Genomic DNA, 26,299 nt, shown 5'->3' on the forward strand with positions numbered 1-26,299 from the left:
TGCCTAAGAAAGCAGTGTTCAAATATTAGCATGTAATTTCACTTTAAAAGTGAGTTGAAACTATGAAATGTGACATAAAATTATCAATTCAGATTTGTGATCTGTTTAGCTATAGACTAAGGACTGTGCAGAGCCTATCTTATCACTATATAAAAAGTTATACAGAGATACACACATTTCAAACTAAATGCATACAGTCATACATGCAATATAATTCCTAGCAGTAGATTTGAAATATAAGTCTAGAAGCTTTGATGTGACTCTATAGCTTGGTTAATAAAGATATTAAATGGTCAGATATCCATGCAATAAAGTATGCATTTGTTTTTAAATAGCTTTAAATATTCCTATTAAAAATTCTAAAAGGTTAATTCAACATATGACCTGATCTTGATGTTCTCTAAATTAGATATATCATCAATACTTTGTAATATAAAATGTGTAACTATGACAACATTCATAATGGAATTTCTTGGGGTTTCTTATACTTGGGTCTCTCCCCTAGGTTTTGTCCTTCATTACCTGCATGATGCAGTGCAAAAGGGTATGAGACTTGGAATCAGAGGACTTGGGTGTGAGTCCTGACTTGGTAATTTGCTAGCAGTGTGACCTTAGCAAATAATTTAATCTCAATGAGCTTCAGTTTCCTTGTCTAGCAAACAACACATTAGTAAAACTTACCTCACAGGGTTGTTATGTGCTTCAATGACGTTAACAGTCTGTAACTTTTAAAGCGCAACACACAATTATTAGTTACTGTTATCATAGTATTAGTGCATTATTAGTATTAATATTCATGTTTGTATAAAGGAATAGATACTATGTCATGTCAACGTGCAGCCCTAAGCTTAGAAACAATCAAGGCTGCCAGCTGCTGGGCATCTGCTGTGTGAGGATTCTTCTCCATCACTGCAAGGACGATGTTGGAAGGGAAAATATTGCAGAGGTTCTTGTAGGTCTGATACTGGTGCTCTGGGATCATATGCTCCCTGGAATCATTGCACATTCCGACCCAAGGATTCCTCCAAAGCTGCTCCATCTTTTCAGGTACGCTCCGTACCATCACTGGTTCATAGCATGGTTGCATGAGGTTGTTACTCAAGGGATAGGAATGGTAGCCATAGGAGTCAGTTGTACAAGGCAGTGGGTCCCAGCTAGCATGTTGTTCCCGGCACAGAGGAGGCCGTCTTTGCCTCATGGGGTTGCTCTCATAGAGGCGGGAGTCAGAAATGCTGTCCATCCGAGTCATCACCAGGGCACGTCCTGGCTGGGAAGTTGCCCCAGGATGGATATTGTGAGGCATGGGGTAGTCTCCAGGACAGCTGAAGCGTGCTCCAGTTGCTGGGTGCTGGGCATGCAGAACTAAGTGGGAGACTGACTGCTTGTGAGGGGCTTGCTTAGAATCCTCTGGGCCATAGCTCTGCGCTCGCATTAAGGCTTCATGGTAACCATGAGGAAAAGGCTGAAGACGGTTTTGAGATGCTGAGCGATGCAGCTTCAAACTTCCTTCAGGATGGGCATCAGCTACAGCCAAGTACAGGTTGTTGTAAGAGGAATAGTTGTCATTCCTGGTATGGCTCATACGGCTGTCTGGACAGAGGTTGGGATTCCTGGCATACACCCCCGAGTCTGCTTCAGCCATGTAGTACTCTCGATTATGCATGCTGTTGATGTTCATTTTGGAGAAGTCACCTAACATTGAATAGTAGCCATGGTCCCCCAAGGACTCAAACTTTGGGTATTGCTCGGCATAACTAATAGGGGTCCCATGGCTGTTGGTAACCAGGATGGGGGGATACTGCATGCTGGCCATGTGCTCCAATGAGGACTTCTGGTGGGGGAAATGAGAGGATCCTGGCACTGGGCTACTGGCCGAACGGGTGTTGAGTGCACCCACTGCATGGCTTTTGGGGGGTGGGATTGTGGGGACACTTAGGGCGGTCACAAGTGAAGGTACAGAACTGGCCTCCGGCTTACGGGAAATGGACAGCCATTCCTCAGGTTCCACAGCCACTGACCGGATGCTGGGATCTGATTGGCGCTTAGGAGCCACACGCTTGACTTCTGAGGTTATCTCACTTTTGGCATTAGACAACCCTGTGCCACATTTGGCCAGGGTGCCTTCGCTCATAGTTTTCACTGTGGATAGTTTGGCACTGATGCGGAGCTCATCAGCCACCGAACGCTGGGGTTGGTTGGCCCGCTCCGGATGGTAGTATTTGCACTTGTGGCCGTAGGTGCATTTTTTGCCTGAAAAATAATGCCTTGGGGTAAGACCTCTCTCATAGTGGTGTGACTCTCTGTGCCAGAAACTGTCGTAACAACCTGGTCATTCAGGTTAGAGTTTTACTGTTTGGGGTTAAGGCAAAAAAGTAACTTTCCATAAAGATGAGAGACAGACAACAGATGTAAGGAGGCATCACACACTGTGAGGGGAGAGAGAAGAAGAAGAAAGCTGGGGAGGAAACTGCAGTGTGAAAGCTAGGAGCTAAGCAGTTGAACAGCTTTTATTTTCCTATAATTCACAACTTTGCCTAGGGATAACCCGTGTGCTGAAGTGTAGAGCAGCAGCAGGCAGTATAGTGCAATGCAAAGAGCACAGGCTTGGAGGCCAGTCAGAGCTAAGTTTCAATTCCAGCTATGTCACTTACTAGCCATGTGACCTTGGGGAGTGACTACTTCCTGAGCCTCAGTTTCCTCTTCTGTAAACAAGATTTGCAATTATTCCTATATTATAGGGTTGTTGTAAAGATTAAATGAAGATAATGAACATGAAAATACTCTATGATTTAAATAAATGTTAATTGAGGACAAAAACCCAGATGTCCAAAAACCAATAATTACCCCCAAAAGACTGAACATCCGAAGTAGCCTCAGACCAGGCAACCCATGTTGCACTGTTAGGCTCACAAACTTTGTAACAGAGGGACTTGGGTAAGATCATTAAAGTACTCTATAAATCTGTATTTTTAAAAAGTAAATGAAACCAAAGTTTAGAAGCAAATTGGAAAGTACAGATCTGAAGAGAAGGGTATTTGTTAGTTGACAGAGGGTGCAATCACCTGCCTGAGAGACATCTTTCTTGGGGCAAAACCCAATTTGGCATTATCCTTTCTGCTTCTGTAGGCCCTGTGGGGTTCTGCGTTTCCCTGCCCCAGCAACACTGCTCAGAACAGAGGCAGCTAGAACACAAATAACAACTAATTTTAACAAGTAACAACTAATCTTTTCAATTCTGGTTACCCTTTTCTCATGCAGTTTCTAGGATGTTTCTTTAAATACCTAAATGAAAACACACAAAGACAAGACTTTAACTCACAGAAAGTAGACAAGCCAGAATTTTCCATTTGACAGGGAAATCTTGAAGATAAAGTATTCTGAGTCCTTATGCTTTCCTTAGTACAGAACTCAGTTTTGCACATAAGGTACTCACCATAAGGGCATGGTTGCTTCTTGTGTTCAGGAACAACAGGTCTCTTTCTTAAGAAATTTTCAAGGCTTGGACCATGGCGTCCTAAAGGATCATCTGGAGGCATAAATCTGAAAGCAAGCAAGAGATAAATGTCTTCCCTTCTGTTCCCAATACCACTTATCATAAGTGTATGCTTTAATTACCTCTTGCCTCTACTATTGTCACAGCCTCATAATTGCCCTTCCTGTCTCAAGTCTATCTTTTGCTAAGCCAGCATTTTTTTCTCCCTGTTCCCCCTTGATCACAAAAAATGAATGATTTTTCCTGTGCATAATTCTTCCATGGACTATATGTCCCAGCCAAACTAGCATACCTGCGGTTTTCCTCAACATGTAACCCACTTCCACACCTTTATAGCTTTATTCATGTTGTCTTCTTTACCTGTAATGCCCAGCAGCCCCCTTTCCTCTATCTGTAAACTTCAACTCAAATGTCATCTTCTCTGTGAAGCCTTTTCCTATTGTTTCACATAGATAAAGCAATTTAAAAATTGTAACTATAGCACTTATCACACCATACTATGGTTGTCTCTTCTTAAGGGTAAGTCTTGTTTCTTCCAGCATTTTATCCCCATGGCAGCCAGCATAACGCACAGTACACAGTAAGTGTTCAGGAAATGTTTACTGACGTGAAATGAGATCTATTCCTAGTGGTAACTTAGATTTAGGCTATTCAAAGTCTACAGGAAAGAAACTTACTTGTCATTCACAAAAGAATACATCAGCAATCGCTCTTCTATAAACTTCTTCCATTCTGGCTTTTCGACTTGAAGGTCTCGATAATTATCATTGGATACAATGATGCCATCAGAATCAAAAGCCAGTTTGACTATGAACCGGTCATCGTAGCAGACAACTCTCCTGCCTTGGACCCTTCGGGATGGTGTGAAGACAAGAATCTTCTCCTTCTCTAGTTTTCGTAGGATATCTTGATCTGTCAAAATATGGATTATATGCCACAGAGTAGAAATTGTCTTTGGAAATTAACAACATTATGAATTGATAAATTGGTACTAGATGAATATATTATTTTCCCTTAGAGAGAAAGTGGCCTCTATTCCTGGCTATGGCACCAATTTGGATTGTGACCTTAGACAAGTCACCTTCCCCTTTGGATTTCAGCTTTCTTTTAGATAAAATGAAGGAATTGGAGCCTTGGCCGGTGTGGCTCAGTTGGTTGGAGAGTTGTCCCGTAAACCGAAAGGTTGAAGATTAGATTCCCAGTCAGAGCACATACCTAGGTTGCGGGTTCAATCTGTGGTTGGGGAACATATGGGAGACAACCAATCAATGTTTCTCTCTCACATTAATGTTTCTCTCTCTCTCTCTCTCTCTCTCTCTCTCTCTCTCTCTCTCTCTCTCTCTCTCTGACTCCTTCTCTCTCTAAAAAGAAAAAATCAATAAAAACTTATCTTCGGGTGAGGAAAAAAAATGAGGGAACTGAATTCAATGACAACTAAGTTTTAAACCTACCATGAAGAGTGAGAAATATCACTGATATTCTAGAATTCATGCAGCTAAAAACTGAAGCACCAGCCCGGCCGGTGGGCTCAGTGGTTGAGGGTCAACCTATGAACCAAGAGGTCACAGTTCAATTCCCGGTTAGGGCACATGCCTGGCTTGTGGGTTCAATTCCCAGTGTGGGGCATGCAGGAGGCAGCTGATCAATGATTTTCAACATTGATGTTTCTATTTCTCTCCCCCTCTCCCTTCCTCTCTGAAATAAATAAAATTATATTTAAAAACAGAACTAAAATACCAGTTTTTAGCTGCTGAAGAAAATAGGGCAGTATACTGAGGATGTGTTTGCCACTAGGAGAATAAAGCATCACTCATAGGGACTTCTGTTTTTACCTTCTGCCTAAAGGAAGGCCACGGTTAAGGGAAAACATCAAGCTGTGGTATTTTAGTACTGCCCCTTGTTCCTTTTGGCCTCTTAATTGTTGAGAAAAGGAAGGTTGTGTATGAGTAGGGCCAGGATCCACTCTCAGACTGAGTCTGGGAGCCTGTTCAGCCGCTGGTAGACAGCTACAACAGCCATTTGTCACATCAGCCAATAGCTGATACTCAGAGGACTGGGGTCTATATGCTCTAAAATATAAAGAGCTAGCTTCACATATTGTTGTTAGTGAATACAGTGAGCTTCCTGCCATTAGGGCTGCATATGATTTTTTTGGATTTTTGGCAGTTTTGCCTTCATGGGCCATTATTCCATAAAGATATATTAAAAACTAGTGGCCTGGTGCACAAAATTCATGCACATTAAAAGGGGATTAATTAGAGGAAATATTTTAATATTTCTATTTGCCCTTTCTCTATAATAGAAGTGTCAGAGATGAAAGAAAATTAGTAAAATGTATATGAAAATCTTCCTCCTGTCAGAGTCTGGGGTGCGCCATGGGACCCGGAGTCAAGTCCCCACCCACCCACGGCACCGCAAAATCGCGTGACACCCAGACTCAGCTAGCCCCACCCCCATTGAGCGAGATCCAGACCCGGCCAGCCCCACCCTTGTCAAGCCCCGCCAGGTGGGGAGGCGCAGCTTCAGGTCCCCCAGCACACCCTCAGGTCCCCTGGCCTGGCCCCAGGGTGGGCAGTACAGCCTCAGGTCCCCCGGCCCACCGCCAGGGCAGGCGGGGTGCAGCCTGAGGTCCCTCAGCCCAGCGCCAGGGTGGGGATCATGGCCTGAGGTCCTTTGGCCCAGTGTCGGGTGGGGAGCACGGCCTGAGGTACCCCATCAAGCCCCACTGGACATGGCCTGAGATCCCCCGTCAAGCCACACTAGGTGGGGGGCATGGCCTGAGGTCCCCTGTCAAGCCCCTCTGGGCAGGGGGCGTAGTCTGAGATCCCCCACCAAGTCCTGCTGGGTGGGGGCCGCAGCCTCAGGGCCCCCTTCAAGCCCTGCCGGGTGGGGGGCACAGCCTTAGGTCCCCTGTCAAGCCCCGCTGGGTGGCAGGTGCAGCCTCAGGTCCCCCGGCACCAGGGTGGGGGTGGTGTGGCCTGAGGTCCCCCGGCCTGGGGCAGGGAGAGCAGCCTGAGGTCCCCTGGCCCAGCACTGGAGCAGGGGGCACACCTTGAGGTCCCCCGTCAAGCCCCACCAGATGGGAGGAGTGGCCTCAGGTGCCCTGGGCTGGCCCCGGGGCGGGGGGACGCACCTTGAGGTCCCCTGTCAAGCTCCACTGGGTGGGGGATGTGGCCTGAGATCCCCCATCAAGCCCTACTGGGCAAGGGGCATGGCCTGAGGTCCCCCGTCAAGCCTCGCTGGGCGGGGGACACAGCCTGAGATCCCCCATCAAGCCCTGCCTGGTGGGGGGTGCAGCCTCAGGTCCCCTGTCAATCCCACTGGGCGGGGGAAGCGGACTGAGGTCACTCGGCCAGGCGCTGGACCGGGGGTGCAGCCTGAGGTCCCCTGCCCCAGCCCAGCGCCACACAGCCTCAGGTCCCTGCTGATTGCTCATTAAGGCTCGTTACAGGAATATGGCCTCTGCTGTGGGCACAGCCATCTTTGTGACAGCATGATGGTCAATTTGCATATTCCATCTTTATTAGATAAGACTAGAGGCCTGGTGGACAAATTCATACACAGGTGGGGTCCCTCGGGGTGGCCTGTGGGGATCAGCCCCCAGCTTGCGCCCCCAGCTTTGCAGCCCCAAAGCCCCGCCTGGCACCCCGCCATGGCCTGGCACTGCCCCCTCACCTGCTCCACCATCCCACCGTGGTCCTGCTTTCATCAGGGCCCACCAGGGCTGGCAGACCTCCACTGCTGCCCACTGCCAGTGCCAACACCCACCATGGTCCGCACTGCCCCCTGGTGGTCAGCGCACATCATAGCGAGCAGTCGAACTCTCGGTCAAACAATTTGCATATTAGGCTTTTATTATATAGGACTAGAGGCCCAGTGCACAAAAATTTGTGCACTCGGGGGGGTCACTCAGCCCAGCCTATGCCCTCTCGCAGTCTGGGACCCCTCGGGGAATGTCCACCTGCTGGCTTAGGCCCGCTCCCCAGGGGGTCGGGTCTAACCTGGCAATCAGACATCCCTCTGGCAGCCTGGGAGCCTTCGGGGGAATGTCCATTTGCCAGCGGGGAGTAGGCCTAAGCTGCAGTCGGACATCCTTAGCGCTGCTAAGGAGGTGGGAGAGGCTCCTGCCACCATCCCTGTGCTGGCAGCCATCAACCTGGCTTGTGGCTGAGCAGAGCTCTCCCTGTGGGAGTGCACTGACCACCAGGGGGCAGCTCCTGCATTGAGTGTCTGCCCTCAGGTGGTCAGTGTGTGTCATAGTGATCAGTCATTCCCAGTCGTTCTGCTGTTAGGGTCAATTTGCATATTACCCTTTTATTATATAGAATAGAGGCCTGGTACATGGTTGGGGGCCAGCTGGTTTGCCCTGAAGGGTGTTCTGGATCAGGGTCAGGGTCCTGCTGGTGTGCCTGGCCAGCCTGGGTGAGGGGCTGAGGGCTGTTTTCAGGCTGGCCACACCCCCTTTGGGGTAGAGGTCCCCACTGGGGTGCCTGGCCAGCCTGGGTGAGGGGATGGCTGTCTGCAGTTTGGTTAAGCCCCCCAGGGGGACCCTCACCCCATGGGGGTGTGGCCAGCCTGGGTGAGGGACTGTGGGCTGTTTTCAGGCTGACCACAGCCCCTTCAGGGTGGGGGGGCCCTACTGGGATGCCTGTCCAGCATGGGTGAGGGGCTGATGGCTGTTTTCAGGCTGGCCATGGCCATGGGCTGGAAGCAGGTGTCTGGAATTTATTTATCTTCTATAATTGAAACTTTGTAGCCTTGAGCAGAGCCAAGGTCCTGGAAGCCTGGGTTGCCCCTGGCAACCTAGGCTCCCAGCCCCACTTTGATTGGAGGCCACGGCAACTGGAAGCAGATATCTGGCATTTATTTATCTTCTATAATTGAAACTTTGTAGCCTTGAGCATAGCTCAGGGCCGGTAGGGCAGGTAGGAAGCTTGGCTTCCTCCATTGCCAGGGGCAATGCAAACCTCCTGCTTGCTTCAGCTCCATGGCCACCACCATCTTAGTTGGGTTAATTTGCATATTAGCGCCTGATTGGATGGTGGGTGTGGCTTGTGGATGTAGTGGAGGATGGTCAATTTGCATGTTTCTCTTTTATTAGATTAGATTATACTTTACAACTGCACTGGTATAGGCACAAATAATCTAGTTAGATATATTATTATTTAATCATCATTATATCCAATTTCTTCCTCCTGATGCTAAAAAGAAAATAAATTAAAGCATTTTTGCCAAGCCAGAGTGGCTTGGTTGGTTGAGCATTGTTCAGTGCACTGAAAGGTTGCCGATTCAATTCCTGGTCAGGGCACATACCTGGGTTGCAGGTTGGATCCCCAGTTTGGGCACACACAGAAAGCAACCAATCAAGTTTCTCTCTCTCTCTCTCTCTACCACCCCCCCCCCCCAACATGTCCTCAAGTGAGGATGTAAAAATAATTTAAAAAATAAAAAATATTGAAACATTTCTGTGGGACCCTAAAAGTATCATCATGGGCCTTGGGCCCTTGGACTACTATGTCTTGTGGATCAGTTGACTCTGACTGCCATGAGACTTCTCCCTCTCTTTTCTACCCCCTAATTTCAAATGCCACAATCACTTCTCTGGTACAGATTGAGATTCATTTTCTACCAGTTTCTTTAGTCTTGTAGGAAACAGTCATATTCGTAACCAGATTCAACCTCCTTTAGTCTGTAGTCTATGGTAAAATAGAAAAGCACACCTTTTTTCAAACTGTGAGCTTGATTCTTTGTTGAATTGAAGGTGTCTCTATTTAACTATTGTATGGAACAACAGAATGATAGTTTTACTTGGAAAAATATTCCTTTTTTAAAAATAATAATGTTACATGCAATAAATATTAATATTTCAAAAAACTATTTTAAATATAATATTACATGCAATAAATAATATTTCAAGAAAAAAAGATTTTAAATATAATAATATAACCAAAACTGTACTTACATAGTATAATATCACAAAAGTTGTAGGAAATATTAAAAATCTGCAAATATCAGGGTTACTTCAATTATATTCTAAAATATCTTTTTCCTCTGGCTCTATTTTTGTTCATCAGTTTATGTTGTTCATTTTAGTCCACAAATGAGTGAGATCATGTGGTATTTATCTTACTCTGACTGGCTTATTTTGCTTAGCATAATGATCTCCAGGTTGATCCATGCTGTTGCAAATGGTAAGAGTTTCTTCTTTTTTACAGCAGCATAGTATTCCATTGTATAGATGTACCAGAGTTTTTTAATCCACTCATCTGCTGATGGGCAGGCACTTAGGCTGATTCCAAATCTTACCTATTGTAAATTGTGCTGCTACGAAACAGAGGGGTGCATATATCCTTTCTGATTGGTGTTTCTGATTTCTTGGGATATATTCCTAGAAGTGGGATTACTGGTTCAAATGGGAGTTCCATTTTTAATTTTTTGAGGAAACTCCATATTGTTCTTCACAGTGGCTGCACCAGTCTGCATTTCCACCAGCAGTGCAAGAGGGTTCCTTTTTCTCCTCATCCTTCCCAGCACTTGTCGTTTGTTGATTTGTTGATGATAGCCATTCTGACAGGTGTGAGATAGTACTTCATTGTCATTTTGATTTGCATCTCCCAGATGATGAGTCGCTTTGACCATGTTTTCATATGTCTCTTGGCCATCTGTATGTCCTCTTTTAAAAAGTGTCTATTTAGGTCCTTTGCTCATTTTTTGATGGATTGTTTGCCTTCCTTTTGTTAAGTTATATGAGTTCCCTGTAAATTTTGGAGATGAAACCCTTATTGGATGTGACATTGGCAAATATGTTCTCCCATGAAGTGGGCTTTCTTGTTTTGTTGATGGTTTCTTTTGCTGTGCAAAAGCTTTTTATATTGATGTAGTCCCATTTGTTTATTTTATCCTTAGTTTCCATTGTCCTAAGAGCTGTATCAGTAAAGATATTGCTATGACATATCTCTGATATTTGCTGCCTATGGATTCTTCTAAGCTTTTTATGGTTTCTCATATTATATTTAAGTCTTTTATCCATATTGAGTTTATTTTTGTATATGGTGTACGTTGGTGATCTAGTTTCAGTTTTTTTTATGTATCTGTCCAATTTTCCCAACACCATTTATTGAAGAGACGGTCTTCACTCCATTGTATGCTCTTGCCTCCTTTTTCAAATATTAATTGAGTATAATGGCTTGTGTCGATTTATGGGTTCTCTGTTCTGTTCCATTGGTCTATATATCTGTTATTGTGCCAGTATCAGGCAGTTTTGAGAACAGTGGCTTTGTACTATAGCTTGATATCTGTATTGTGATCCCTCCAACTTTGTTCTTCTTTCTCAGGATTGCTGTGGCTATTCAAGGTCTTTATATATGCAATATGAATTATTGGAGAGTTTGTTCTAGGGATTGAATTAAATCTATAGATTGCTTTGAGTAATATGGACATTTCAATGATGTTGATTCTACCAATCCATGGACGTGGTACATTTTTCCATTTTTTAATATCTTCCTCTATGTCTTTTTTCAACATCCTGTAGTTGTCTGAGTACAGGTTTTGTTTACCTTCTTTTTTATTTTATGTATTTTTTATTGATTAAGATATTACAAATGTGTCCTTATCCCCCATTGTCCCCTCATCCCCCCAGTCCTGCCCTCACCCTCACCCCCTGTTGTCTGCATCTATCACTTAGGCTTATATGCAAGCATACAAGTCCTTTGGTTGATCTCGCTCTCTTACCCCCACCCTCCCTAACTTCCCTCTGCAGTTTGAGCATCTGATCAATGCTTCTCTGTCTCTGGATCTGTTTTTGTTCATCAGTTTATGTTGTTCATTATATTCCATAAATAAGTGAGATCATGTGATATTTATCTTACTCTGACTGGCTTATTTCACTTAGCATAATGCTCTCCAGTTCCATCCATGCTGTTGCAAATGGTAAGAATTCCTCCTTTTACACTGAAGCGTTGTATTCCATTGTGTAGATATACCATAGTTTTTTAATCCACTCATCTGCTGATGGGTACTTAGGCTGATTCCAAATCTTAGCTATGGTGAATTGTGCCACTATGAACACAGGGGTGCATATATCCTTTCTGATTGGTGTTTCTGTTTTCTTGGGATATATTCCTAGAAGTGGGATCACTGGGTCAAATGGAAGTTTCATTTTTAGTTTTTTGAGGAAACTCCATACTGTCTTCCATAGTGGCTGCACCAGTCTGCATTCCCAGCAACAGTGCACGAGAGTTCCTTTTTCTCCTCATCCTCACCAGCACTTTTCGTTTGTTAATTTGTTGATGATAGTCATTCTGACAGGTATGAGATGGTACCACATTGTTGATTTGATTTGCATCTCTCAGATAATTAGTGACTTTGCTGGGTTAGTGGTGATGTACTCCTTTAGCCTTTTTTTGTCTGAGAAGCTCTTTATTTGACCATCTATTTTGAATGATAGCCTTGCTGGATATAGTAATCTTGGTCTCAGATCCTTGCTTTCCACTACCTTGAGTACTTCATACCATTCCCTTCTGGACTGTAGAATTTCTAATGAGAAATCAGGTGTCAGCCTTATGGGAACTCCTTTGTAGGAACAGTTTTCTTTTCTCTTACTGCCGTTAAGATTCTCTCTTCGTCTTTAATTTTCGGCATTTTAATTATGATGTGTCTGGGTGTGGGCCTGTTTGTGTTCTTCTTGTTTGGGTTTCTCTGTGCCTCCTGAACTTGTGTGACTTTTTCCCGTACCAGGTTAGGGAAGTTTTCTGCCATTATTTCTTCAAACACCTTCTCTATGCCATTCTCCCTTTCTGCCTCTTGTGGAACACCTGCTATTCCAATATTGTTATGTTTCACATTTCACATTGTCCCACAGCTCCGTTAAGCTGTCCTCCTGTTTTTTAATTGTTTTTTTCTTTTTGGTTTTCTTTTTTTTTTTAATTAAATCTTTATTGTTCAGATTATTACATTTGTTCCTCTTTCCCCCCCCCCATAACTCCCCTCCTCCCAGTTCCCGCCCCACCCTCCGCCCTCACTCCCCACCCACTGTCCTCATCCATAGGTGCACGATTTTTGTCCAGTCTCTTCCTGCATCTCCCACACCCCTTTCCCCCCCAAGAATAGTCAGTCCATTCCCTTTCTATGTCCCTGATTCTATTATAATCACCAGTTCATTCTGTTCATCAGATTATTTATTCACTTGATTCTTAGATTCACTTGTTGATAGATGCATGTTTGTTGTTCATAATTTGTATCTTTACCTTTTCCTTCCTCTTCCTCTTCTTAAAGGATACCTTTCAGCATTTCATATAATCCTGGTTTGGTGGTGATGAACTCCTTTAGCTTTTCCTTATCTGTGAAGCTCTTTATCTGACCTTCAATTCTGAGTGATAGCTTTGCTGGATAAAGTAATCTTGGTTGTAGGTTCTTGCTATTCATCACTTTGAATATTTCTTGCCACTCCCTTCTGGCCTGCAAAGTTTCTGTTGAGAAATCAGCTGACAGTCGTATGGGTATTCCCTTGTAGGTAACTGAGTTTCTTTCTCTTGCTGCTTTTAAGATTCTCTCTTTATCTTTTGCTCTTGGCATTTTAATGATGATGTGTCTTGGTGTGGTCCTCTTTGGATTCCTTTTGTTTGGGGTTCTCCGCGCTTCTTGGACCTGTAAGTCCATTTCTTTCACCAGGTGGGGGAAGTTTTCTGTCATTATTTCTTCAAATAGGTTTTCAATATCTTGCTCTCTCTCATCTTCTGGCACCCCTATAATTCTGATGTTGGTACGCTTGAAGCTGTCCCAGAGGCTCCTTACACTATCCTCGCATTTTTGGATTCTTTTTTTATTTTGCTTTTCCGGTTGGGTGTTTTTTGCTTCCTCGCATTTCAAATCATTGACTTGATTCTTGCGCTCCTCTGGTCTGCTGTCGGGAGTCTGTATAATATTCGTTATTTCAGTCCGTGTATGCTTAATTTCTAGTTGGTTCCCCAATATAAGATCGAGGGTCTCATTAGTTTTCTTGTAGATCTCATTAAGTTTATCGGCGGCTTCTAAACAGTTCTTGAGAGACCTTAAAAGTGTGGTTCTGAACTCTATATCTTCCATTGACAATTTTGTCCTGTTTCTTTGTCTCCGCATTTTGTTATGCTTCCTTGGTGCACCCCCTAGTGGTCTTTGTTCGCAGTCTTATAATTAAACCTTGATTGTTGTAGCTAATACCAGGGAGGGTTTGACCTCCAGGCCAGGTGGCTATGAGAATCAGCTGTGTCAGCAGTGAGAGAACTTCTGTCCTCTAGGGAGGTGCTAATCTAGCCTTTGCCTGAGGCTATCCGGCAAATGCCTCTGTGCAGGGCTTGGGCGGGGCGGGTCCCACAGGATCAACAGGGTGGGCCGGAGAGAGCAGTTATGGCGGCTCTCAGTCCTGTCCCCAGGGGCTCTGCCTCTCTGAGTCCCAGCACCTGCTGCAAAGCTCGGAGAGAAAGCTGCACTCGCTCTGACCGAAGCCAGACAGTCCCGCTTCTCCCATTTGAGTCTGGGTCGCTAAAGACTCGCCCGGATCTGGAGCTCAGAGTCTGCGACTCCCTCCCGATTGAAAATGCCAACCGTGCCCTCCGCCGCCAGCCCGCTCCGCGCACTCCGCACCTCAGAATTTGACTTCAGCACTGCGCCTCCTCTGAGTGTCCGTATGCGTTTCTCTTTCCTCCTAGTTGTAGGACTTCCACTCAGCCAGCGTTCCTGTGGTTCTGGGTGATGTCCCTTCCGTCTTTTAGTTTCACTTTTGAAGTAGTTGTTCAAAGCAGCAAACTCTGGCATTAACCTATGCCGCCATCTTGGTTCTCCCAACCTGGTTTTCTGATTGAATGATATTTTCAACTCTGTCTTCTAATTCACTGTTTGATCCTCAGCTTCCCCTAATCTGCTGTGTATTCCTTCCAATGTGTTTTTTATTTGTGTTATGTCATTCTTTATCTCAGACTGTTCTTTTTTCATAGTTACTATGTCTTTTTTCATACTGTTGAGCATCTTTACCATTATTACTCTGAATTCTGCTTCAGATAAATTTCTTCTCCATGCTTTATTTATCTCTTCTTCTGGAGAATTCTCTAGTTCTTTCATTTGGGGGTTGTTTCTTTGTCTCCTCATTTTGGCTTTCTATTTGGGTTTGTGACTATGTATTAGGTAGATCTTCTATACCTCTCAATCTCTAGTGCAGGACAGTGTTAAAGGCTGTTTCTGACTAATTAGATCAGGGAAAGACCCAAAGCCTCCAGAGACTGCCTTTGCCTACAGCAGTGGTTCTCAACCTTCCTAATGCCATGACCCTTTAATACAGTTCCTCATGTTGTGGTGACCCCCAACCATAAAATTATTTTCGTTGCTACTTCATAACTGTAATTTTGCTACTGTTATGAATCATAATGTAAATATCTGATATGCAGGATGTATTAGGCGACCCCTGTGAAAGGGTTGTTTGACCCCCAAAGGGGTGGCAACCCACAGGTCGAGAACTGCTGGCCTACAGACTGTTAGGATTCTGACTTGAATTGTCCTCCAGGCAATCGTCCTCAGGTGTGGTGAAAATTTTATTTTAACGGGGTGGGGCAGTTTCTTCTGCCTGGAGGCTAATTGTTATTTTTAATCTCTTAAATAGCCTCAGGGTAAGGTGTTTTCCAATAGGGTGTGTCAACTGTCTTTACCCCAGGCAAGGCAAATGTCTATGTGGAAAGATGTTCTCTGCTGTGTGAGGGAATGACTCTGCCCAGGAAACTAGGGGTGTCTTCCTTCTGAGCTCTATCCCCTGAGTCTCCAGTCCTGGCTTCTGCTCTCACAGCTCCAGTCCACTTCACCCTCCCTTTGCTGGAGCACATGGTGGGTGGCTCCACAGGGAATTTTGTGTGTTGGTCCTTTAAGAGGGTGCCTGAATTTTCAGCTATTACTCTCTGGCAGACAGCACCCCACTGCTTTTCACAGCCAGATGTTATGTGGGTACCTCCTCAGTTTTGGTGTTCTCTGTCAGGGGGCCCAGCTTTGGGATTAGATCCTAGAATTCTCAATGGCAACTCCCCACAGCTGAGATATCTCTCTGGGACTTCAGTTGCTGTCTGTGGGTGCCTGGCCGGCCCTTTCAGGCCTCTGTTCCTCCTTCCAGTCTCTATGCCAGCAGTTCTCAACCTGTGGGTCGCGACCCCTTTGGGGGTTGAACGACCCTTTCACAGGGGTCACCTAAGACCATTGGAAAACACATATATAATTACATATTGTTTTTGTGATTAATCACTATGCTTTAATTATGTTCAATTCGTAACAATGAAATTGGGGGTCACCACAACATGAGGAACTGTGTTAAAGGGTCACGGAATTAAGAAGGTTGAGAACCAATGCTCTATGCGATCTCCACTTTTGGTCCTCAGGTGTCAAACTCTCCTGTAAGTTTTCTGTTGACTATTCAGGAAGTTTTTCTGTATTTTAATTGTAATACCAGTTTGTTCCTGGGAGCATGTCTGTGCAACATCCACTTACTCTGCTGCCATTTTTAATCTCCGGAAAAATATTCTTAAAATATACTTAATAAAATAAATTTTAAAGTATACTTAATAAACTTATAAAAATAATTATCTAAATTGAGATCACCAACATCTCTCTGAACTATCTTGCTACTTTGCTCTGGATGAGAAAAAATGTCTTATTTAAAATCATACCTGTAATTAGTGCATCAGGTCGGGATTGCTCCTTTCTCCATGCAGGCACAAATACAGTAATATCTTTATGGCCTTTATCTAGAAACCAATCCACAGCTAGTTGTATTCCTCTGCAAGAGAACTCTTCTTTATTCCCATGGCTTTAGAAAGACAAAGAGTAAGAGGAGAGGACTGACAACAGGTAGGAAAGAAATGCTTCAAACAGACTTTTTCTTAGTAGCAAGATATTAACATTTTCATACTTGATAATGCCAAAAATGTATTTTTAAAAAGAGGAAATAAAATTTTTTTATTCAATCATTACAAATTTTGCCATTATTATTATACCTTCATTCAAGGTCACAGATGGTTAAAAACAACTCCCAATTTATTAATGATAGGTTATTTCCTATTACTACTTCAATTTTTTCCTCTTTCTGTTCCTATTATAACCTTTTTTAAAAAAAATATACTTTATTGATTTTTTTACAGAGAGGAAGGGAGAAGGATAGAGAGCTAGAAACATCGATGAGAGAGAAACATCGATCAGCTGCCTCCTGCACACCTCCTACTAGGGATATGCCCGCAACCAAGGTACATGCCCTTGACCGGAATCAAACCCGGGACCTTTCAGTCTGCAGGCAGACGCTCTATCCACTGAGCCAAACCGGTTAGGGCTATAACCTTCTTTACAAAGACTTGGATATTATCAACAGATGAAAAATAAGAGGTGTCAGACATCAATTTACATTATAAAGCCACTGTTCTCGAAACTGCCTGGTACTGGCACAAGAACAGATATATAGACCAATGGAACAGAACAGAGAACTCAGAAATCAACCCAAGCCACTATGCTCAATCACTATTTGACAAAGGAGGACAAGAGAGCCCACTGCATGGGAGAATATATTTGCCAATGTTACATCTGATAAGGGTTTAATCTCTAAAATTTATAGGGAACTCATATAACTTAACAAAAGGAAGGCAAACAATCCAATTAAAAAATGGGCAAAGGACTTAAATAAACACTTCTTGAAAGTGGACATACAGAAGGCCAAGAGACATATGAAAAAATGCTCAAAGTCACTAATTATCCGAGAGATGAAAATCAAAACAACAATGAGGCACCACCTCACACCAGTTAGAATGGCTATCATCAACAAACCAACAAACGACAGTGCTGGTGGGGATGTGGAGAAAAAGGAACCTTCATACAGTCCTGGTGGGTGCCTGTATGAATGCAGACTGATGCAGCCACTGTGGAAAACAGTATGGAGTTTCATCAAAAAATTAAAAATGGAACTCCCATTTGACCCAGTAATCCTTCTCAGACTATATCCCAAAAAATCAGAAACACCAATCAGAAAGAACATATGCACCCCTAATGGTCATAGCAGCACAATTTACAGTAGCTAAGATTTGGAAACAGCTTAAGTGCCCATCAGCAGACGAGTGGATTAAAAACCTTTGCTACATCTATACAATGGAATACTACACTGCTGTAAAAAAGAAAGAACTCTTACCATTTGCAATAGCATGGATGGTCATGGAGATTATGCTAAGCAAAATAAGCCAGTCAGAGAAAGATAAGTATCATAGGATCTCACTCATTTGTGGAATATAATGAACAACATAAACTGATGATCAAAAATAGATTCAGAGACATAGAATCATCAGACAGTCACACCTCAGAGGGAAGGCAGGGGAGGGTGAGTGGGGGATATATGGGGCGTAAGAGATCAACCAAGGAACTTATATGCATATAAGCATAACCAATGGACACAGACAATGGGGCGGTGAAGGCTGGAGCTGGTTGGTGGGTGCAGGCTGGGAGAGGACAATGGGGGGAAAGGGGGACATATGTAATATATACATTTTTAATTTATTATTTTTATTTTTTTAATTTAATTTTTTTATTGATTAAGTTATTACATATGTGTCCTTATCCCCAAATTATCCCCCATCCTCCCTCCTCATGCCCTCACCCCCCTATTTTCTGTGTCCATTGGTTAGGTCTATATGCACACATACAAGTCCTTTGGTTGATCTCTCCCCCTTACCCTCCCCTACCTTCCCTCTGAGGTTTGATGGTCTGTTTGATGTTTCTCTGTCTCTGGATCTGTTTTTGTTCATAGTTTATGTTGTTCATTATATTCCATAAATGAGTGAGATCATGTGATATTTATCTTTCTCTGACTGGCTTATTTCACTTAGTGTAATGCTCTCCAGTTTCATCCATGCTGTTGCAAATGGCAAGAACTCCTTTTTTACCACAGCATAGTATTCCACTGTGTAGATGTACCACAGTTTTTTTTTAAAAAAATATTTTTTACTGATTTTTTACAGAGATGAAGGGAGAGGGATAGAGAGTTAGAAACATCGATGAGAGAGAAACATTGATCAGCTGCCTCCTGCACACTCCCCACTGGGTATGTGCCTGCAACCAAGGTACATGCCCTTGACAGGAATAGAACCTGGGATCCTTGAGTCCACAGGCCGACGCTCTATCCACTGAGCCAAACCAGTTAGGGCTGTACCACAGTTTTTAATCTACTCATCTACTGATGGGCATTTAGGCTGTTTCCAAATCTGAGAGATGCAAATAAAAATGACAATGCAGTACCACCTCACACCTGTCAGAATGGCTATCATCAACAAATCAATGAATGCCAAGTGCTGGGAAGGATGCAGAGAAAAAGGAACCCTCAAGCACTGTTGGTGGGAATGCAGACTGGTGCAGTCACTGTGGAGAACAGTATGGAGTTTCCTCAAAAAACTAAAAATGGAACTCCCATTTGACCCAGTGATCCTACTTCTAGGAATATATCCCAAGAAAATAGAAACACCAATTAGAAAGGATATATGCACCCCTATGTTCATAGTGGGACATATGTAATATTTTCAACAATAAAGAATTTTTAAAAAATTAAAAATAAAGAAGAAATATTGCAAAGATTTAGATAAAGTTTATATGAAGGATCAGTTGGAGATGAATCTTAAGTAGATATATTAAGCTTTAAAAAGAACATTGACAGCAAAAATGACACACATAAATGCTGACTGAAAATAGTTATCACATTTAATTAAATATAATACTCCAACAAAATCACATTTTTGAAAATTTTGATATGAGAAATGCTTACAATATAATAATAAAAGAGAAAAGAAAAGATACAGACTAGTATATATAATCCCAATTTTGTAAAAAACCGTCTATGTATCCTATATAATAAAGATGTAATATGCAAATTAACACTTATGCCCTCACAAGATGGCTACTTATGACCAGGCCAACACGGGGGTTAGTGAGGGACGACCAAATGACTGAACTGCAGGCTGCATGGGGTGACTAGGCCGGTGGGGGAGCTCTGAGGGGTGACCAGGCCAGCAGGGGGGGCAGTTGGGAGCAACCAGGCTGGAAGGGAGGGGGCAGTTGGAGGCGATCTGGCTAGCAGCAGGGGGCAGTTAGGGGCAATCAGGCTGGCAGGGGGGCAGTTAGGGGTGACCAGGCAGGAAGGTAGGTGAGCGATTAAGAGCCAGTGGTCCAGTATTGTGAGAGGGATCGGGCCTAAACCGGCAGTCAGACACGCCCTGAGGGCTCCCAGATTGGAGAGGGTGCAGGCTGGGCTGAGGGGACCGCCCCCCCTGCATAAATTTTGTGTACTGGACCTCTAGTAACCTTATAAAATAAAGGGTGTCCCAAAATTCACGCAAGAAGTAATTTTGATAGAAAACACAGGTTTATAATTAAAAATTGTAAATTTTTTATTGATTCATAAAGTATACAGTATAGGGTTATGTATGGAATAGCATATCGGGTAAATGGCCTCCACGGCTTTGAGGGCACATACACACTCTTTTGTTGAAATTTTCCATGACCGTTTTGCATAAATGTGGCTGAATTTCAATGAGGCTCATTTTCATCTTGATGGCTAGGTTAATCAAAACAATTGTCACATTTGGGGTTTGAAAATCCACGAGTGATTGTTGAGAAACAAATGCATCCACAACGTGTCACTGTTTGGTGCGGATTTTGGGTTGGAGGCATCATCGGGCCATTCTTCTTCGAAAATGTGGCTGCTCAGGCAATAACAGTTAATGGTGCTCACTATCGGGCCATGATAATCTAGTTTTTTGTGCCTAAATTGCAAGATATGGATGTGGACGACATGTGGTTTCAACAAGATGGTGCCACATGCCATACAGCCCAAGAAACAATTCAATTACTGCATGAGTCATTTCCTGGTCATGTAATTTCCCGTTTTGGTGATCAGAATTGGCCGCCCAGATCATGCGATTTAACACCGTTGGACTTTTTTCTTTGGGGTTTTTGAAGTCTAAGGTTTATGCCAATAGGCCCACGACCACCCATGCCTTGAAGGAGGAAATTGAGCGTTGTAGCAATGAAATTCAGCCACATTTATGCAAAAACGGTCATGGAAAATTTCAACAAAAGAGTGTGTATGTGCCAGAAAAGCCGTGGAGGCCATTTACCTGATATTCTTTTCCATACATAACCCTATACTGTATACTTTATAAGTCAATAAAAATTTACGCCGAAACCGGTTTGGCTCAGTGGATAGAGCGTCAGCCTGCGGACTGAAGGGTCCCAGGTTCGATTCCGGTCAAGGGCATGTACCTGGGTTGCGGGCACGGCCCCAGTGGGGGATGTGCAGGAGGCAGCTGATCGATGTTTCTCTTTCATCGATGTTTCTAACTATCTCTTTCCCTTCCTCTCTGTGGAAAATCAATAAAATATATTTTTTTAAAAAAAAAATTTACAATTTTTAATTATAAACTTGTGTTTTCTATCAAAATTACTTCTTGCGTGAATTTTGGGACACCCTTTACTAAAAAGTAGATATATTGAAATACTGATAAAAATTGTTATTCTGTGTGAGATGGCTCTAAGTGATTTATTTTCTTTCTCTAATTCTCAAATTCCTTCAAAATTAAGTATTTCTTTTAAAATTAGGTCATGATACAAAAATAGAAGACATTGTATCACAATTATTTTTAGGAACAAACACTGTCAAAATTAATTTGATTGGAAATTTGAAGAGGGAAAATTATCAGATGAATTGAAAAAAAAATTTTTTTGTAATAATCTTAAAAAAACTCACAAATGGTGTACTAGTTTGGCTGTGAAAATTCTGATTTCTTAGCATGGAATCTGGTACTCTGGCATATACATAAACCACAATAAATTACAGTAAGTTTAAACAGCTTGGATGGTAAAAACAAGTTGGTTTACATGTAGCAATTCCATTGCAATAACTGATATTACCTGTGGAACAAGGCTGCCCAGAAGAAAAGAAACATTTCGCTGCAAGACTAATTAAGATAATGTGATGGGGGCTCTCTTTAGATTTCTCACTTTCTCACTGATAATTACTCAACTACAAGAGAAATTAGCTGTAATTATCTTGGGTGAATTCATACATATTCTCAGGGGCCCCATTAATATATGCACTTCAAGAGTTTCCAGTCTGATCATTTTTGAGGTACATGACAAAAATTTATTAAATGTCCTAACAAGGACATTTCCAAACATGTTAATCATGTTTAAAATATCCAGTAAGTACTATAAAGCAATTCTACTACTCTACTAAAAGTCGAAGCACTTAAGGTAAAAGGAAGAAAACATATTTAACTGCCAATATACTCCAAGGTAGGCTTAGGGACAGCTACCACTGATTGCTTCTAAAAAGTTGAACTATGGGTAGATTGGGCAAGCCCATGGGTCTTAAATAGTTGTTATATTGGCTTATAAGGACGATGTCCAGTTGTGATTTTTCCCACTGCTATAATACTGGTAAGTGTAAGAATAACTTGAACTCTAAAAAAATCATCATAATTTCTATTAGAGGAGAAATTTGGAGAAATGGGATGGAATTTCATTTTACTTGGTTTTTCAGTGCTATAAAGTGTGCCATCTAAAAAACAGTCTACTGCACGCCCCCTACTAGCTATAGCAAGTGACCTCAAGGAAGTCACTTAACTTTGCTGAACTCTAGTTTTGTCATCTGTAAAATAAAGTTGCTGTGAGGATTAAATAGAACTATATATTAAAGTGTACCTTCAGTTAGTCTGTTAAGCAACTCCTGAATACAGCAATGGTATTGTTCATAAGAGTTGCCCCGATTCCTGCTCCCTTATATCTCTGTGGGAGCATCCAATACTATGCAATGTGATGTGGGGAAAACAAGGGAGGCATAAACAATAGTGGGCATAGAAATCAGCATAACTTACATGGAGATTGTTAAAGAGACTTATGTAAATGTGGGAGAGATAAAATCAAATGGGAAGAAGAAAAGGTCATATCACAGAATAAAAAATTTGTTCTGATTGTGTACAGTCTAAGTATCCCACTGAGCTCATCAAGCGATGGTGGACTCAATAGAAAGTTGGCTCCTGATCACTAGGAATGTTTAATCCAAACTTGGATGACAACTCATTTGAGAAACGGAAGAAGGAATTTCTAAGGCTCTCTGACATAAAATAAAAAATTGTACCAGAGAGTATAGAATGAAGTATGAAGGAATTCTTGTTTGTGTATTACTTTCCTACTGCTGATGTAATATTTAGTGGCTTAAAATCACACCAATTTATTCTCTTATAGTTCAGGAAGTCAGAAGTTTAAAATTAAAGTGTTGGCAAGGCTGTGTTCTTTCTGCAGATTTCAGGGGAGAATTCATTTCTTAGCCTTTTCAGCTTCTGAAAGTTGCCCACATTTCTTGGCTTATGGCCCCTTTTTTTACATACCTCTATACTTATACTATTCTTTCTGTCATTACATTTCCACCATTTATTCTGTTCCTGCTGTGTCCCTCACTCTTATAAGGACGCTTGTGATTATACTGATGCCACCTTGATAATCCAGGATAATCTCCCACACCTCAAGATCCTTAACTCAGCCATATCTGCAAAGCCCCTTTTACCGTGTAAAATAACAGATTCACCGATTCCAGGGATTAGGATGCAGACATCTTTAGGGAGTTATTATTCAGCCTACCATAAGTACAGCAGCTCAGAGACTATCATTGGGACCAGAAAAGTCAGAACATTGTTTGAAGAGGTGGTACAACATGAAGGGTATGAAGATAAGCAGGAGGTCATCCTAGGTTGGGAAGAAAAGGTCATATCACAAAATCAGGCAAAGGGATCCAAATTTGGTAGAATGGCAATCAGGAGTTACTGTAAGTTCCCAAGTATGCACTCAAGTCACATTATAAAAGCAACATTTTCAGGATGATTGGTCCAGCCAAGTACAAGTGGCAGAGGGGACTCCAAGAAAAACAAAGGCTAAATGGTTATGTCTTCTCTGAAGCATCACTGGTGTCTAAGCTGCTTTCAGCATACCTGAAAAAAAAATTGGCAACTATTTCAAAAGAGAAAGAAAAGGACAGGGCAGAAACATTTTAGCCTCTGTCCACTTAGAGGAGCACAAACTACAGACAATAACCAAGGGCCTCTCATAGTCTTTGGCAAAGGAAGACAATTTCTATGAGCTCAGGGCACTTTTAAAGAAAGATAGAGAAAATATACCAGTCTTACCTCATTGCCACATTACTTCCATCAATGACAACTGGCCTCAAATTGTCACTGCTGTCTATTTCATCTTCAAGAGACAGTTCAGGGCTTGCAATCTCTCTGGAGCTGGGTCCCCGGGGCACTAACAGACTCAAGTTGACCTGCCCTTCTGAATCACCTTTGTTCCCAAGTCTGACAAGCTCTGCCAATACATCATTAATAAGTGATTCTGGGCCCAGCTTGTTCAGCACTGATTGAATCTGTTCCTCTGCATAGCCCAGCTTTAGAGCAAAATCCACCTTGGCTTGGTATTCTTTTTCCAAGTCAACCTTCCCATCCTGTAGAATGCTGCTCTGGGAGAAGCTTGGACGATCTAGGCAGGGTGATCTACAGAGCTGGCGGTGTGGCTTGGAGGGAATCTCCTTTTTCTTCAACTGAACAACTCCAGGTTGGCAGCTATTGTCACTGCTGTTGCTGCTCTTAAGGCTCATCTGTTCAGGGTCACTCTCAGAGCTCATACACTCTTCAGAATCAGCATTGCCCTGTTCTTTGCTGTCTTGGTTAGGTTGCTGCTTCTCTTCTTTGGAGGCACTCTTCTTCATTTTTGGTGTTTCCACTGCAGCTGTGGCCGTCATCCCGTTTAGTGGGTCTGAGATCTAGTCAACTCTTTTTCTTTTTAGCCTGCTTGGAATCCACGTAGAGTGGCATTTCTTTGTGGTACAGTGTGGTAGTAGTGGTGGTGCAAGAGTTTGTCTGTTTGGTTTGGTATGTTTAGATGTTACCAATCCCTGCAAATGAACACACATATCACAATCATATTTAGTAAAATTCTGGAAAAGCATTTTAGAATATAGTGATTTCTTCTTAAGAAATTACAGGTTGTCTGACATTTTATTTTTCTACTTAAAATAGTTGGATTCACCTTGCATAAAAATATAGTTTTAAATTATGTAATAATTCTAGACATGTCTTTCAGTGGTGGCAATAATGCTATAATCCCCCCCACAAAAAAAAATCACAGCTAAAGTTAACAGCTTATCACAACTTAGAGAAACAGAAACACGGTGTTTCAACAGGGTGCAAATATATATAGTTCAAAGGACTCTCTCTCTCTTCCTTTATGCCAGGTAAGTTGTCTAGATCCCACACCAGCTCCTTCTTTAAAAAAACAAACACAACTTTTTTTTTGTTAATCCTCACCCAAGGCCATTTTTCCATTGATTTTTAGAGAGTGGAAGGGAGGGGGAGAAACACAGAGACTACCATAAGTACAGCAGCTCAGAGACTATCATTGGGACCAGAAAAGTCAGAACATTGTTTGAAGAGGTGGTACAACATGAAGGGTATGAAGATAAGCAGGAGGTCATCCTAGGTTGGGAAGAAAAGGTCATATCACAAAATCAGGCAAAGGGATCCAAATTTGGTAGAATGGCAATCAGGAGTTACTGTAAGTTCCCAAGTATGCACTCAAGTCACATTATAAAAGCAACATTTTCAGGATGATTGGTCCAGCCAAGTACAAGTGGCAGACTGCCGATTGCAACTTAGGTACGTGCCCTTGACTGGAATCGAACCCATGACTCTTCAGTTCATGGGCTGATGCTCTAACCACTAAGCAAACTAGCCAGGGCCACCAGATCCTTGTTGCTATAGTTGAGCTCCACTCTTGAAGAGTACAACTTTTCCAGCACTACTCTATGCAAAATATCAGGGACCTCATCTACTGGGGAAATTAGAAAACCATTAAAATTGTTTTCAAGCCATTGAAACAGGCTAGAAGGGTAACAAATAGAGGGGTGTGCTCCAGATAAGGAAAGAAGCTTGTGCACAATCATGAATTATATCTACAGCCTCTTTTATTTGTTGTAATTGTTTTTATTATATTGTAAAAGAAAGAAAATTGACTCAACTTGCATGAAAAACTAGAACATTTAAGAATATATAAATTACAGAAGAGAATCAGGGACAATTTTATTTCTAAATTTCTCTCACCTACCTGGTAGGTTTGAGTTCTAACCTGGCCAGAGTCTTTCATTCAATTTGAGCCTCACTTTTCTCTTATGTAAAGTGAGGCTATTGGTAGTTACCTCACAGGGTAAAGATTACACACAATGAGTAAGAAAAGTGTTTAGAAAAGTGAACAGAGCATAGTAGGTTCTCAAATTATGTAAAGGGTGCAATAAACACCACTAGGGGTTCAGTTAAAAAAAGAAGATGACTAACCATAATGGAAGGCTATAGACCTATGAGCACTGACAAGCTCTTCAGATAGCAGTTGTGCTCACTAATCTAAAACTAGACTATCTATATAATCAGCGTACTAGGGTAATCCAGTTACACTTCAATCTTATTTATACAAACAAGAAGAAGAGTTACCAATAGTTCTAAGAATAATATGGACAACTACATGCTTATTTAGAAGAGTCACACTTGAAAACATCATATGCACACAGAATTGACATCTGATAACTGGCATTCAGACAGCATATAATAACTCCTCTAATGATTATACTAGTACTTATGACTTCAATATTTTCATTTAATGAATTAGCCAACACAGATACCCATTGCACTTAGATTATTCCCTTTATAAGTTCCACATTAACTATCTGACTTA

At 42.3% G+C, this 26,299-nt stretch overlaps 1 protein-coding gene across 1 annotated transcript; it reads right to left on the minus strand.

Moving 5' to 3' along the window:
* Positions 1-829: 829 nt before the first annotated feature.
* Positions 830-24,458, minus strand: ZC3H12B (zinc finger CCCH-type containing 12B). The gene is made up of 5 exons (XM_036306072.1): positions 23,707-24,458; positions 16,171-16,310; positions 4,171-4,405; positions 3,434-3,540; positions 830-2,250 (listed from the first exon to the last, which is right to left on the minus strand). Exons 1-5 carry the CDS (start codon positions 24,315-24,317, stop codon positions 830-832), a joined length of 2,514 nt encoding a protein of 837 aa, XP_036161965.1. The 5' UTR covers positions 24,318-24,458.
* Between the last annotated feature and the right edge of the window lie 1,841 nt (positions 24,459-26,299).

This window comes from Myotis myotis, unplaced genomic scaffold (assembly GCF_014108235.1).
Source record: "Myotis myotis isolate mMyoMyo1 unplaced genomic scaffold, mMyoMyo1.p scaffold_m19_p_4, whole genome shotgun sequence".
Taxonomy (NCBI): Eukaryota; Metazoa; Chordata; class Mammalia; order Chiroptera; family Vespertilionidae; genus Myotis; species Myotis myotis.